Source organism: Sorex fumeus, unplaced genomic scaffold (genome assembly GCF_029834395.1).
Source record: "Sorex fumeus unplaced genomic scaffold, SorFum_2.1 ptg000063l, whole genome shotgun sequence".
Lineage (NCBI taxonomy): Eukaryota > Metazoa > Chordata > Mammalia > Eulipotyphla > Soricidae > Sorex > Sorex fumeus.
Window position 1 is genome coordinate 84822961 of NW_026606120.1, and position 13843 is coordinate 84836803.

The following is a 13843-nucleotide window of genomic DNA, read 5'->3' on the forward strand; positions in this document are numbered from 1 at the left end:
TGAGTGTCCCCAATATATTTGTCAGATGGTGCCTTCAGGAAGCTCAGAAAGATCCTGGATACAGAATTTATTTCCTTTCCCATCTAGATGTTATTAAATAAGCAGATTTTCCTCAAGAGCCACTACTATAACACTTAGGTTGAAATAGAAAGATGGTTCTGGTCAAGTTCTCAGCAACTTGATGCTCGAATCCTATCCTATAAAAAAACAGAGGCAAAATGGAGTAGAGAAAAGCTCCCTTAATAGCTAAAGCTTTGGTCCAGATCCTTATGTCCAGCTCAGGTCCTGCTGAAGCAGGATCCACTCTCCCTTCAGACTCCCTCCCTTTTCCTTGTTGCTCTATGGGATGTGTAATATATTCTCCTGCCATCTGGAACAATGACCACCTCTCTGAGCATCTCCAGGTGAGGAATGGAAATTCCAAAGAATCACCACAGAAGTCCTAAGCAGGCAGGGCAAGAACACAGAGTGGCCATCCCAATGGAAGGATAGCATTTTGTCATCTCTATCAGCGTGCCTTCCTTTGCACACAGGCTTTGTTCTTATAATCATGAAGCATCCTATTAGAAAGGGCACCCTCTGATGTTGGAAGGTGCTAGTGAAAATGATTGTGTCCTGCAGGACATTTTCTTTTTAATTAAAAAATTTTTTTTAATTGAATCACCATGAGATACAGTTACAAAGTTTTCATGTTTGAGTTTCAGTCATTGTATGACTGAACACCTATCCCTCCTTCAGTGTGCATTTGCCACCACCAATGTCCCCAGTATCCCCGTGCCCCCTACCCCCCCAATCCCAACCCTCCCCCTGCCCCTATGGCAGACAATTTTCCCCATACTCTTTCTCTACTGTTGGGCATTGTAGTTTGCAGTATAGATACTGAGAGGCTATCACGTTTTTTTTTTTTTTTTAATATACTTTCAGCACACAGTAGCCAGGATCTGGAAATATTCTGGGTTCCCGAGAACAGACGACTGGCTAAAGAAACTTTGGTACATCTACACAATGGAGTACTATGCAGCTGTTAGGAAAGAGGAAGTCATGAAATTTGCTTATAATTGGATGGTCACGGAGAGTATCATGCTAAGTGAAATGAGTCAGAAAGAAAGAGACAAACATAGAGTGTCCTGCAAGATTTTGCTGAGAGCAATGAAAATGCTCAACAGTCCTTGTAATTTATCAGCTGGCTTTCTGCAGAAGAGCCTTGAAGTACAGTGTTCAGAAGAGGGGTATTCTTTAGGGTCCTGCTCTTCCCTCCAGGGCAACACACAAGTTAGAGCTTCCATTTGTGAAAGTCTTAGGAGGAAATTTATAAAGAAATAGAAAATTATTATACTTCAAGTCAATGTTATAATAGTGCTAATTTATAAATTAGCATGTTATTTTTCTTTTATCATTTAAATTTGATGAAGTGAAGCCCGTCAGATGTACTCAGTTACCACATCTCACCACCACTGAAGTGATTGAACCATCCATCAATGTCCTTATGTTACCTGCAGGAAGAAATTCATTCCACATCTACATATTGAGATCACTTTTTTGGGGGGGGTAAGGGTTGTTGAGGGGAGGTGTCCCTCTTTTTAATTTTGGTAGGCTTATTAATTTGTCATTAATTAATCATTCTTCTGTGATTATCTTTGGGAGTTCAGAAGCAAATATGTGCCTTCCCTGTTCCAAAGTCCCATGTAGGACTTTATATGTGATCTAATGACTTTATTTTGAAATGACTGCAGATTCATAGAAAGTTGCAAAAAAAGAGAAAAGGACCATGTATCCTTTAAGTAGTGAGTGCCCTTCTCCTTAATCCTAACATCTTATATAAATAAGACTAAATGTTCAAAATCCATAAATTGTCTTTGGTGGAGACCAGTTTCTACCAACACTACAAGCACACATGTATGTGCACATATGTGTACGATTTTACCACATGTTTTGTCTTATGTAGCCACCACCATCATCCAGATCATCAATGTTATCAACATTATAGTTCTCTTTAGAGTTATTGCCTTATAGCCACACACACCTGAATACCCCCACCCCATGCCCTGTTGATCGCAGGCTCTTATAAACAATCTCTCTTCTCCATTTCCATTTTGCTCTTTCATGATTGTTTTATAAATGGAATCATACATCTCCTTTTTGAGATTGGATTTTCCGTTCAACATAATTTCCTTGAGGTTCCTATAAGTGGTGGCAAGTATCCAGCACCCATAGTGTGTTCCTTGTTATTGATGAATGGCACCTTGGTATGGACATACCACTGTTGATTTAACTCTTTAGCTTTCAAAGGAGATTTGGGCAGTTTCCACGAAAGGGTTGTTATGAATAAAGATACTATGCATGTCAGTGTTTACATTTCTGTGTGAAAACAAGGCTTTATTTCTCTGGGACATATATCAAATAGTTCCATTGCTTGGCCTATAGCAAGTTCCATAGCAAGTTCTATTTTAGCTTTGGAAGAACTGCCAGAGTATTCTCCAGAGTGAATACATCATTTTACATTCTTACTAACCACATCTAATCATTCCGTTTCGTATATTTTTGCTATATGATCACTATGCCTATTTTATTTTCACCATTCTGACGGATGCAGTGATACACATGCCCATTTTAATCTTCCTTCATCTGATGTCTAATAGTGCTGAACACTTTATGGTGTTTCTTTTTATCCACAGATGAAATGTGTGTTCACCTCCTTGGTGACATATGTGTTCAAACTTTGCTTTTTGTTTGTTTCTTTTGTTTGGGCACCTTACCTGGTGGTGCTCAGGGTTTACTCCTGGTTCTGTGTGCAAGGATCACTTTTTGGCAGATTTGGGGGACCATCTAGGGTACCAGGGTTCACCCAGATTAGCCGCATATAAGGCAAGCACCCTTACCCCCTGTACTATTGCTCCAGCCCCACTTAGCCTTTTTTCTAATCAGATGATTTTGACATCGCTTGAGTGTTCTTTATGCCTTTGGAACACACACATTTTCTCAAATATATGATTTAAAATCCCATTTTCCTCAGTAAGTCATTATCCTTTTATCCTTTAATTTTGATGAAATGAAATCAGTCATGTTGACGGATCATGCTCCTGCTGACAAGAACTCTTCCCTAATCCTAGGTCCTGGAGGTATTTTCCCCCATAACTTCTTTTCTAGAAGTTCTATTATTTTGCATTTTAGGCTCACATCCTGGGTACATTTTGAGCTTAGTTCTTGTACAAGGTGGATGGTGTAGGTCTATTCATTTTCCCCATTACTTTCCAATGACTCTAGCACCATTTGTTGGAAAAACTGCTCTTTCCCTGGTGATTTGCTTTTGTTCCTTTGTCAGCATGAATGGGGCTTGTGCCTTTGGATCTATTTCTGGGTTCTTTGTTCTGTCAGTGCCGCACCACCTTGATTATAGCGGTTCTATATATTAAGTCTGACATTAGGAAAAGTGAGTCCTTCCTTTCAGTTCTTTTTTTAAAAAATGATTTTTGAGGTTATACCTGACTGTGCTCAGGGCTTATTTCTGTCTCTGTGCTCAAGGGTCATTTCTAGAGTGTCCAAGGGGACAATTTGCAGTGCCCCAGGAATTGAATTGGGCAAGGCAAAGCACCTTGACCCCTGGAATATTTCTGTACGCTTTCTGTTTTTCAAAAAGATTTCATGATTCTAGGACTTTACCTTTTCCCAGAAGTTGAAGACTTAGTTTGTTTCTATCTATAGAACATCTTCCTCATTTGGGATAGGAACTATATTAATTTATAGATCATCTTAGGGAGATCTATTATGTTTTTGTCTCAATTCATGAACAAGGTAGAGTTAGCCCAATATTGAAAATTTTTAAATTTCTTGCACTGGGGCCAGAGAGATAGCTCAAATACTGAATGCATGCTTCGAATGTGGAAGGCTTTGTTTTTTCTCTAGCATCACAGGATCCCCTGAGCATGCTTGGGACTGATCCCTGAGCAATGAACCAGACTGGCTCCTGAGTCCTGCCAGGAGTGTCCTTCCCTCAGTTTTTTCTTTCAATAATATTTTTTAGTTTTTATGATCCAGATTCTCTACACTGTGTTTAATATGTATGCATCAATATTTTCTTTTAAAAAGTAATCATAAATGGCATTCTTTTTTTTTTTGGTTTTTGTTTCCATTAATTTTTTTTATTAGCATCTAGAAATGCAACTGAGTTTCATGTGTCAGTCTATGATTTTTGAACTTTTCCACTTTGCTTAGTAATTATGGAGTTTTTCTGTATATTCTTTAGAGTTTGGTATATAGACAATCAAATCTTCTTCCAATAGAGACAGCAGCATTTCTTTCTTTCTAAAGTGTATTTATGTAAAAATTTTATTTTTTTTACCTTATTTCAGTGGTTAGAATGTCCAGTATTACTATAAATAAGATTGTGAAAAAAAGGCCTCCTTTCTTCTTCTCCAACTTAGAGAAAAAGTGTTCAATCTTTAACCATTAAGTGTGATGTTAGATTTTCATTTGTTTGGTGTTTTTTTGTTTGGGGGCCATACTCACTTGTGTTCAGGGGTTACTCCCAGCTTTGTGATCAGAGGTCACTTCTGGCAAGGTTGGGGGGACTATATGTGGTGCTAAGGATTGAACCTGGGTCAGCCAAGTGTAAGGCAAATAATATCACTCCAGCCCCATGATTTTAGGTTCTGTAGACATTATTTATGAAGTTGAAATTCCTCTCATGGTGATCTATTGAAAATGTTTAGCATGCATATGTGTTGAATTTTGTGTTGGTATGATCATAGTTCCTTTTTACTATTCCCATGAGATACATAAACTGATTTTGATTTTTAAATGATTTTTGTTTCTATTTTCTGTGTTCTTTAAATTTTTGCTCGAGGTAAAGGTAAAGGCCCTCCCGTTGATCGTCGATTTGCTCGAGCGGGCCCAGTAACGTCTCCATTGGAGACTTTGTTGTTACTGTGTCTGGCATATCCAATACTCTCGGTAGCTTGCCGGGCTCTCCGAGAGGGGCGGAGGAATCGAACTCGGGTCGGCCATGTTGGCCGCTTGTAAGGCGAACGCCCTACCCACTGTGCTATCGCTCCAGCCCTTTAAATTTTTACTGTGATTTATTTTTCAATTATATTTAGACTGATTTTTACACTTGTTTTGCATGCCCAAAGTAAACTCCACTTAGTTGTGATATGTCTTTTCTTATACAAAGTTATTTGGCCTAGTAAAATTGTGAGAATTTTAGTGCCTAAGATTGGTGCTTGCTTTAATTTTTGTTTTGGGTATACCCAAAAGGCAATGCTGGTCTCATAAAATGAGTTAGTAAGAATTCTTTCTATTTTCTAGTGGACATTAATATTTTATTTTTTGGAAAAAGATATTTGCTTAAGTTCTTTGGTGAAGCAACATTGGCCCAGGCATTTATTTTTCTCTGTAGCTTTTATATTACAAATTAATTTTCTTTAAAAGTTGGTTATAGGATTATTTAGATGATCTGTTTCATCACAGCTAAGTTTTGATACCTTAAGTTTTCAAGAATTCCAGTTCCTCTGGGAAACGAACACCTAAGAATAGTTAAGTACCAGGGGGCCTGCTCCACGGCTTGGAAGCTGGCAGCACATGCTGGGGGAAAACACAGCTCAGATAGAGAAGGGAACACCAAGTAAAGGATGTTTGGAGGACTCGCTTGGGATGCGAGATGCGTGCTGAGAGTAGACTATGGACCGAACATGATGGCCACTCAATACCTCTATTGCAAACCACAACACCCTGAAGGAAAAAGAGAGCAAAAGGGAATGCCCTGACATAGAGGTGGGGTGGGGTGGGGAGGGTTGGGGTGGGTGGGAGGGCTACTGGGTTCATTGGTGGTGGAGAATGGGCACTGGTGCAGGGATGGGTACTTGATCATTGTACAACTGAAACCCAAGCACGAAAGTTTGTAAGTCTACAACTGTACCTCATGGTGTTTCACTAATTAAAAAAATAATAATAAAAAATAAAGAATTCCAATTTCTCTAAGTTGTAAAATTTATAAGAATAAAGTTGTTCATATTCTATCTTGATCATCCTTTTGATGGCTTCAACATATAATATGATAGTTGTGAGTTTTCTTTCTGATATTCATAACTGGTGTTTTCTCTCCTTTTATCTTTGTAAATTATGCTAGAAGTTTATAGATTGTATGCTTTTTTTTCTTAAAGAGAATTGCATTTAAAAAATTTTATTTTCCTGTGCTGAACTTAATGGATTTAGGTTTTTCCTCCCTCTTATTTCCTTTGGGATATATTCTTATATTAATCTCCTACCTGCCATACTTTCATTCATTCCTTGCCTTCAAATTTTTTATTCCTTACTTTCTTTCAGTTTATCTTAATGTTCCATATTTGATACAGTTTTTTCAACCACTATTTATTTTTTCCTTGAAATAGAAAAAAGAGATAGAGGTCTGGGTTCTTAAGATACTAAGTAGTTTCTGTATTATCTTTCCAATATACTTTTTGTTTCACCATGGAACGCTGAGAGTATTTTTCACTATTTTTCTATTTTCTTTTTTTAAAAAACATTTTTTGTGAAGTTTTAGTCATTCAGGGATGTGTGCTCAGGTCTTGCTCCTGACAGTGCTCAGGGGTTGGTGCTCAGGGGACTGTGTCATGCTGGGGATGAAACCCAGACCTCCGCATGCAAAACATACACTCCTGTCCTTTGACCTAACTGTCAGGCCCCAAGCATCCTTTTATCCTTATAGTTTGTACCACATTGGCTCCTGGAAAGGCTTATTATTCATGTCATTATTATATTCCTACTGAAGCTTAAGTTTGTACTAAATTTGAAGTAGCTTCCGCATTTTGAGTTTTCCTTGGCAGGTTTTGGAGGCTGGTTCAGTGACTCTTACATTTGTACCCTGTCTATTCGGCTGAGATGCATAAAAACAAATAGTCTGGACAGAACTCCATTCTCCTCTTCCTGTGTGTGGTCCCACTACCCAGCTTGCCCTTCGCAGAGCTGATTCTGGCAGTTCCTTTGCTGCCCTTCACTTGGTGGTTAGTAAACACCTCTAAATTATGTTCGCACTAGTCAGTATTATTTTGTCTCACAAGAAACTCAGGGGGACGCACCTCTTGCTATCACATTGCCTGAAATGAAAACAGCCCTGTGCAAAGGAGTAGGGCTTTGCTCCAAGCTCTTTGAACATTGCTCCATGGATCACTGTTTAGGCTCAAGCTTGAGGTTAAGGCGCTTGCCTTGCATGTGGCTGACCCTAGTTAGAACCCTTGCCTTACATACGGGTCCCTTGAGTTTAGAGCCAGGAGTTGGTCCTGAGCATCACAGAGCATGAATATGGTTCACCTCCCAGCCCCCAGCCCCCCTCTTCCCCACATCCCCCCAAATAGACTAAAGTGCCTGAGTTTGTATTTCGGATCTATATTATTCTAGCCTGAATACCTTCAACAAGTGACCTGACCCTGCTAAGCCCTGGTTTCCCCTGGTGAAAAACAGGAATCAACACCAGCGTGGTTGCTATGAGGATTAGGTGTCATAATCCGTATTAAGTGTGGCCGGTGCTATTGGAATTTTTCAATGACTGTTGTTGTTGCCGATGCAGCAAAGCTTCTGAGTGGAAGAGCTGACTTACACACTCAGGGCGACCCAACTCTCCAGTATGTGTTCTGAGCCACGGCCTGGGCAGGAAGAGAGGGCCGGAAGTAGCCAGTGGCTTGTGTGAGGCAGCAATTGAGAAGCTTCATGGCAAGGCTCGCTGTTGTCCTCTCACCCTCCCTTTGAAAATCCTTATAAGTCAGTTTCTGCATCAATGATTGATATTAAAATAGACATGACATCTCTAATAAGAGTTGTGAAATTAACGATGGGTGGGTGGAGAGGTGGAGGGCTTGGGATCTACCCAACAGTGCCTGGGACCCAACCACATTGGCTATGAGCAAAACAAGCTCCTTAATCCTTGTACTGTCTCTCTGGCCAAAGAAGATATTTTATAGCTAGGCGTGGATATAGCCTCTGGCCCAAGAAGATGGTCAATAAATTTTGCTGAATAGGTGAATAATCATTGTATTAACAGTGTAAGAGATTGCTCACATAGTATTTGATTATTGTAACAAATCAAAGCTGTTTGTTCATTTGAAAAAAAAAAAAAGACCTATGGAATACCTTTGGTCTTCCAGGGAAGGAATTTTGTAGTAAGTTCAGTTTTCCCACCCCCAGCACTTGCCTTTCCAGAACTAAAATGCCCAACTGTGGATAGTGTAATGAATGTTACAGTGTAAATGAATTCAGTGTGAGCTGTCTAACTTGGCTCCAATACTTGATGTTTTTAGAAGCTCTGATGGGCCCAAATCCTGATGCTTGGGTGGATTAATAATTTCTATTAGGACAGGTTGTATGTTGGTAATGGGTTACTTGGATTCAGTTAAATTTAGATCTGTGGCTTGTCTACTTGAGTGCTGAACTCCAAGCCAAAGTATTCTCATCAGGATCATTAGAACAGTCATACTCATAATTGTGTGTGTGTGTCTGTGTTTCCCTGTGTGTGCACAAACATGCTTAAAGAATTAGAAGTTTAAAACAAGTAACTCAGTGTTATATACTTTCATCTTTTATACTTAAATCCTTTCCTCCTTAGATCAGTACTGAGACTTGGGTGATACCTTTTATTTCAACTTGGTTTAGGTCTGTCGTATATAGGATCTTGCCATTCATTGTTTTTTGTGCTGATAATCTTTGGGCATACATTTCCAGAGATTTGCTTTCCCAGTTTGGTGTATTCCCACAGCCAAGGATCTAAAGAGGGTGGAGATCAACTGAGGTAGTATTGAAGTAGTCATAATAAACCATAATATACAGGTCTTTGAATCTTATTGTTGTGTTCAGGGTTATTTCATTATAACATTAATGTGGAAAAAAAGTCTCAGCCAGGTCAGTGCTGAGTGGGCTCTGTTTTCCAGGATCTGATTTATTTACATATTGTTTTATGTAAAGTCATAATTTCCAAGACTCTATCAACAGACTTGAGGACTCTCTCTGTGCCCTAATGGAATTTTGTGCTCTCTTTCATGGAGACAACAGGTCTACCCACCTCTGGCTGCTCTGAGACGACCCCAGAGGCTCTTTGTGCCTAGCTAAGCATTCACTACTGACTGAGACAAGCAAGTATTGACTTTGCTCAGCTAGTCTGGAGACCCGGGTTAGTTTGGACCCTGAAAATCATATCACCATAATCACCATGCTTGACTTTTTTTTTAAATCCATGAAGATGAGGATTAGATAGAATTTAAATCTGAAATTTGGGGACTTGATGTAATTTTAAGCCAGTTACTTGTTTTTTTTTAGCAATTGGGAGAAGAGTGGTGGGATAATGGAATCAAAGAAAAAGTTTGGACTTACTAATTGTGTCATTATATGACAATATATACCTGGCTCATATTTACTGGTGATTTAATATTACATGTCAGGATTTTATAACATAGTATTATATTATAATAGCATTATAATATAATTTTTCCTATATCTTAATTTTACTTATGGTCTTGTTGGTAAGGAAAAAAATCCTCTCCTGTTGTATAAGATTTAGGAATATCTGATATAACAGCACTTCCTTCTCGCTCCCTGTCCTTCCAGGCCTCCTCGAGATTTAGACTCCAAAGCTTGCATTTCTATTGGAAATCAGGTAAGGAAAATCTTGTCTATCAGTTAACGTTTTGATCATTTTATATGGATGCTTTTGGACTTACCATGGGGTCATTAGTTTTCTGTCGTGTGCTATGGGGAGTGGGTAAAAAAAAAAAATGTAATTTTTTTTAACTCTCGGGGTTTGACTGCTGAATGGAAAATTGGATGTCCCGAAAAAGGAGATGATTCTTTGGGGGGAGGATTTCTAAACTACAAACATCAATATCATTGCTATCATCAACAAAAAAATCACACAGGTAACTAAGGAGACTAAAGGTCATAGGTGAAGGGTGCATTCACAAGCAATCTGGAAGTTGGGTTGGACATTGTATTCCTGTTGGCTGGTCACATGCTCTGGAAATATAAACATCTCCCTGACCTTCTTGTTTTCAATGCTTGCTTGGAATAGCTGCTAGACCGGAAGCTAAGGGACTAGAAGTCATCCTTAGAATTTGGGGGAGAAAGCCAAGAACGGGCATTGTTATCCATGTCCAGTTAAGTTTTCCTCCTTCCTAAGACTGTCTTACTGTCTCTGACCTACAGAACTTTGAGGTAAAGGCAGATGATCTGGAGCCTATAACGGAACTGGGGCGAGGTGCGTACGGGGTGGTGGAGAAGATGAGACACGTGCCCAGCGGGCAGATCATGGCGGTGAAGGTAGAGTTGACATTCCCCCCAAATCCCATGTCTGTGGTGTACCAATTTGTCACTTGCAAATCAGAACCTCTCTATAGAACAATAGAGTCTGCAGTGGGGTGAAAGAGACAAAGATGATCTGTCAAAGAACATGTATTTCTCTTCCAAAGCACGGGAGGGGTGAAGTGCACGTATGGTCTTGAAATGTGTACATCTCTCTCCTTTTTCTTTTCTTTTTTTTTTTTTTTGGGTCATGGTGATGCTTATGGTTACTCCTGGCTCTGCACTCAGGAATTACTCCTGGCGGTGCCCAGGGGGGACCATATGGGATGCTGGGAATCGAACTGAGTCAGCCGCGTGCAAGGGAAATGCCCTACCCACTGTGCTATCACTCCAGCTCCCAATCTCTCTCCTTCTTTCACATTTATTTATGTATTTTTTTGTGCTGCCACAGTATTTCCATCACATTTTAGAGAATTAACAATACTTAAAAAAATTATTTAAGTTTAAATGACCTGATCATTTAAGGAGAGAGAGAGAGAGAGAGAGAGAGAGAGAGAGAGAGTTTAAATTCTATTCATTGTCCAAATTGAAGTAGAAAACAAATGTTCTCACAATCCCTTTGGCTGCTCTGTTTCCAAAGTCTCTTTTATTCTGTATTTTGTTGCCTTTAAAGAATTGTCCCTGAAAAATCAAGAAACCAGAATTAGAGGGAGCATATTATTTCCATTGATGGAGAAAAATATGGTAAAATACATCTTGAGTGAATTTGCATTTTTTTGAGCTGTAAAAGAGAACTTAGAAACTTTCCATCTATGTGTTATGAATGGTTTTAATGTATTTCTTGAGCAGAAATTGCAAGAATCTGGGAGACTGACCATCTCTAGACGGGTTCATAGATTTGGGCCACTGTTAGAGACGAGGATGCTGAGATGATTTCATTCCCTTTGATTTTGGAGGAGGGAGTTCCTTTCCCTGGCCTGGTAGATTTTTCTGTTTGTTCTGCTGCAGATTCTTGGCTGGGTAAGACAACCAGTGTGTCAGTCTTAAGCAACTAGATCACTTGCGCTAGACAGACATGGAGCAGTAAACTCTTCGTAACTTGGGAATGCATTTGTAATTTGAGATTTACATTCCCAAACGTTTGTACACGCTTCAAAATATATTAGCAGTTTGTTTCTTGCCAGGAATTATTTGGAAAATCGATGATCAACAGCCTTCCCCATTGTTCATGTTTAAAAATAACTAATCTCAAGACCGGAGAGATAGTCCAGTGAGTAGGGCGCTAGCCTTGCGTTCAACTGACCTGCCTTCAATTCCTGATATCCCTCCGAGTCTATCAGTATGAGCATGGAGCCAGGAATAAAGCCTGAGCACCACTGAATGTGGCCCAAACCCCACCCCCTGTAATAATAAACAGGAGGAAAACAGCTAATCGCTTAGAACAGACATTAGGAAGGTTTTTACTAGAAGTTCTGTGAATGTTTGGATGTCTCCAGGATAGGGTTCCCTGAGTTCTGCTTTATTAACAGATTTATCTTCAAAACAGTAACCATGCATTTTCCCATGCCTTCTTATCCAGCGGATTCGGGCTACAGTCAACAGCCAGGAGCAGAAAAGGCTACTGATGGATCTGGATATATCCATGAGGACAGTAGACTGTCCTTTTACGGTCACCTTTTATGGCGCACTCTTCCGGGAGGTAAGTCATCAGCCCGTTTCACGACCAGGGAGAACAATAAGTTAAAGAGTTCCTCCCATCTCATTAGGGTCATGTACCTGCATGGAACTCAGTTTTACTTGTCACGGCTTTTTTTAGACAGGAGAGACTCACGCTTCTGCAGTGATGCCATGTTCGCCTGCAAAGATATTAGCGTGTATTCCAGCTCGTTTAGCTCCTTTCCCAATGCTAATGCTCCTCTTTTTCCTTTCTAATTTGGCTTGTCTGTTTTTAGCAGAACTGTTTCTGTTGAGCGTCTGCAGACTTGATAGATTTCTCAAAACCTGAACGATTCTGGACTTTTGGACGCTCGATAAACTTTGTGCTGTCTTGGGTGCTACACGGGCTCTGTGTGTCTTCTCCGTTCTGCTTCGGCTTTGCCCTTTGCCATTCTCTGGATTATGCCACTTCACTTTACAAAGCAGCTTCTTGATGAGCTGTGGGGAGGTCGAATAGGAAATCACCTGTGGCACTTGACTCTTCATGGCTGCTAATGATCAGGGCTTGGGTTTCTAGGATTCTATTATTTGTGGCACATCAAATGTTTAGAACCTAGTCCTTGGTGATCTCACTCAGATACTGCGAGTTTGGTCTATGGAATCATTTTTGCATGTTTTATTTATTTAATTTTTGCTTTTGGGTCACACCTGGAGATGTACAGGGGTTACCCCTGGCTCTGAACTCAAGAATTACTCCTGGTGGTGCATGGGAGACCATATGGAATGCTGGGAATAAAACCTGGTCAGCCGTGTGCAAGGCAAACGCCCTACCTGCTGTGCTATCACTCCAGCCCCTATCTTGCATGCTTTAAAATTCCTCTACTACCTGAAAGGAAAACAAACTCTCCTCCCGAAGCTCAAGCAAGAAAGAGTTTGTCTTGGTAGGGGGTCACAGTCTCCTTCCTCTTCTTTATTCAAACTCACTAACCGTTTCTGAACCCCTCTTTCCCCAGGGTGATGTCTGGATCTGCATGGAACTCATGGACACGTCACTAGATAAATTCTATAAACAAGTGATTGATAAGGGTCAAACCATTCCAGAGGACATCTTAGGGAAAATAGCGGTTTCTGTGAGTATATTATGAACCCCACTACAAGGAAGATATAACATATGTAGACTCTGTATGTTTGTGTCCTCTGCGTAGACTATGCCACCTGGACTCTAGTCCCCATTTATCTACTAATTGAATGTCCGAGCATATTTGTGATGCCTTTTCTTTCTGACCACTGTGTAGAAGTCTCTGCTACTGACTTGATTTGAGAAACTTAATGCCTCCAGGCAAGACCTCTCATTGACTCCCTGTTCTCATTCTTAGTGTCTATAGACTCTCGTGATTATTTTGATTTCCCTTTGTAAGGTTGTAAATGTTTTCTTAAAACCAAGAGGCATTCAAAGAAGCAAAAGTTAAAAAAAAAAGGAAAGAATTTTGCTTCCTCAATGCCACTGAGACTCACAGGAGAGGAAAGAAAACAAATAACTGAAGACCAAATGAAAAATTCTGGAATCCGTAATAGACAAGATCCCCTCCCTACTATGATAGAATCCTCTTGGGGTATGGGGGGGTTGGGAGTCGGTTAATTTGTGTAATTTGCTGTGTATTTTCCTGGCCAGAATCACCCTGAGAAAATACCTCACCTTGTGACCTCAAGCCAGGGCTAATAAGCCTGCAAATACTTATTACTGAATCTCTTTCCAGGGATAGGGAAAAGAAATCTGTATTGTGTTTTTCTTGCAGATTGTAAAAGCCTTAGAACATTTACACAGTAAGCTCTCTGTCATTCATCGAGGTAAGCACTGGAGGGGATGGTCTGGGCTAATATGAAATGGAATCATTTGGAGCTGGGGAGA

General features: G+C 40.0%; 1 protein-coding gene across 1 annotated transcript in view; it reads left to right on the forward strand.

Moving 5' to 3' along the window:
• The window catches only part of MAP2K6 (mitogen-activated protein kinase kinase 6), a 151163-nt gene that overhangs the window by 110581 nt on the left and 26739 nt on the right, over nucleotides 1-13843 (forward strand). Inside the window, exons 3-7 of the mRNA XM_056127832.1 lie at nucleotides 9589-9637; nucleotides 10183-10296; nucleotides 11858-11977; nucleotides 12948-13064; nucleotides 13731-13782. Of these exons, the coding sequence (XP_055983807.1) occupies nucleotides 9589-9637; nucleotides 10183-10296; nucleotides 11858-11977; nucleotides 12948-13064; nucleotides 13731-13782 (452 nt within the window). The remainder of the gene's footprint in view (nucleotides 1-9588; nucleotides 9638-10182; nucleotides 10297-11857; nucleotides 11978-12947; nucleotides 13065-13730; nucleotides 13783-13843) is intronic.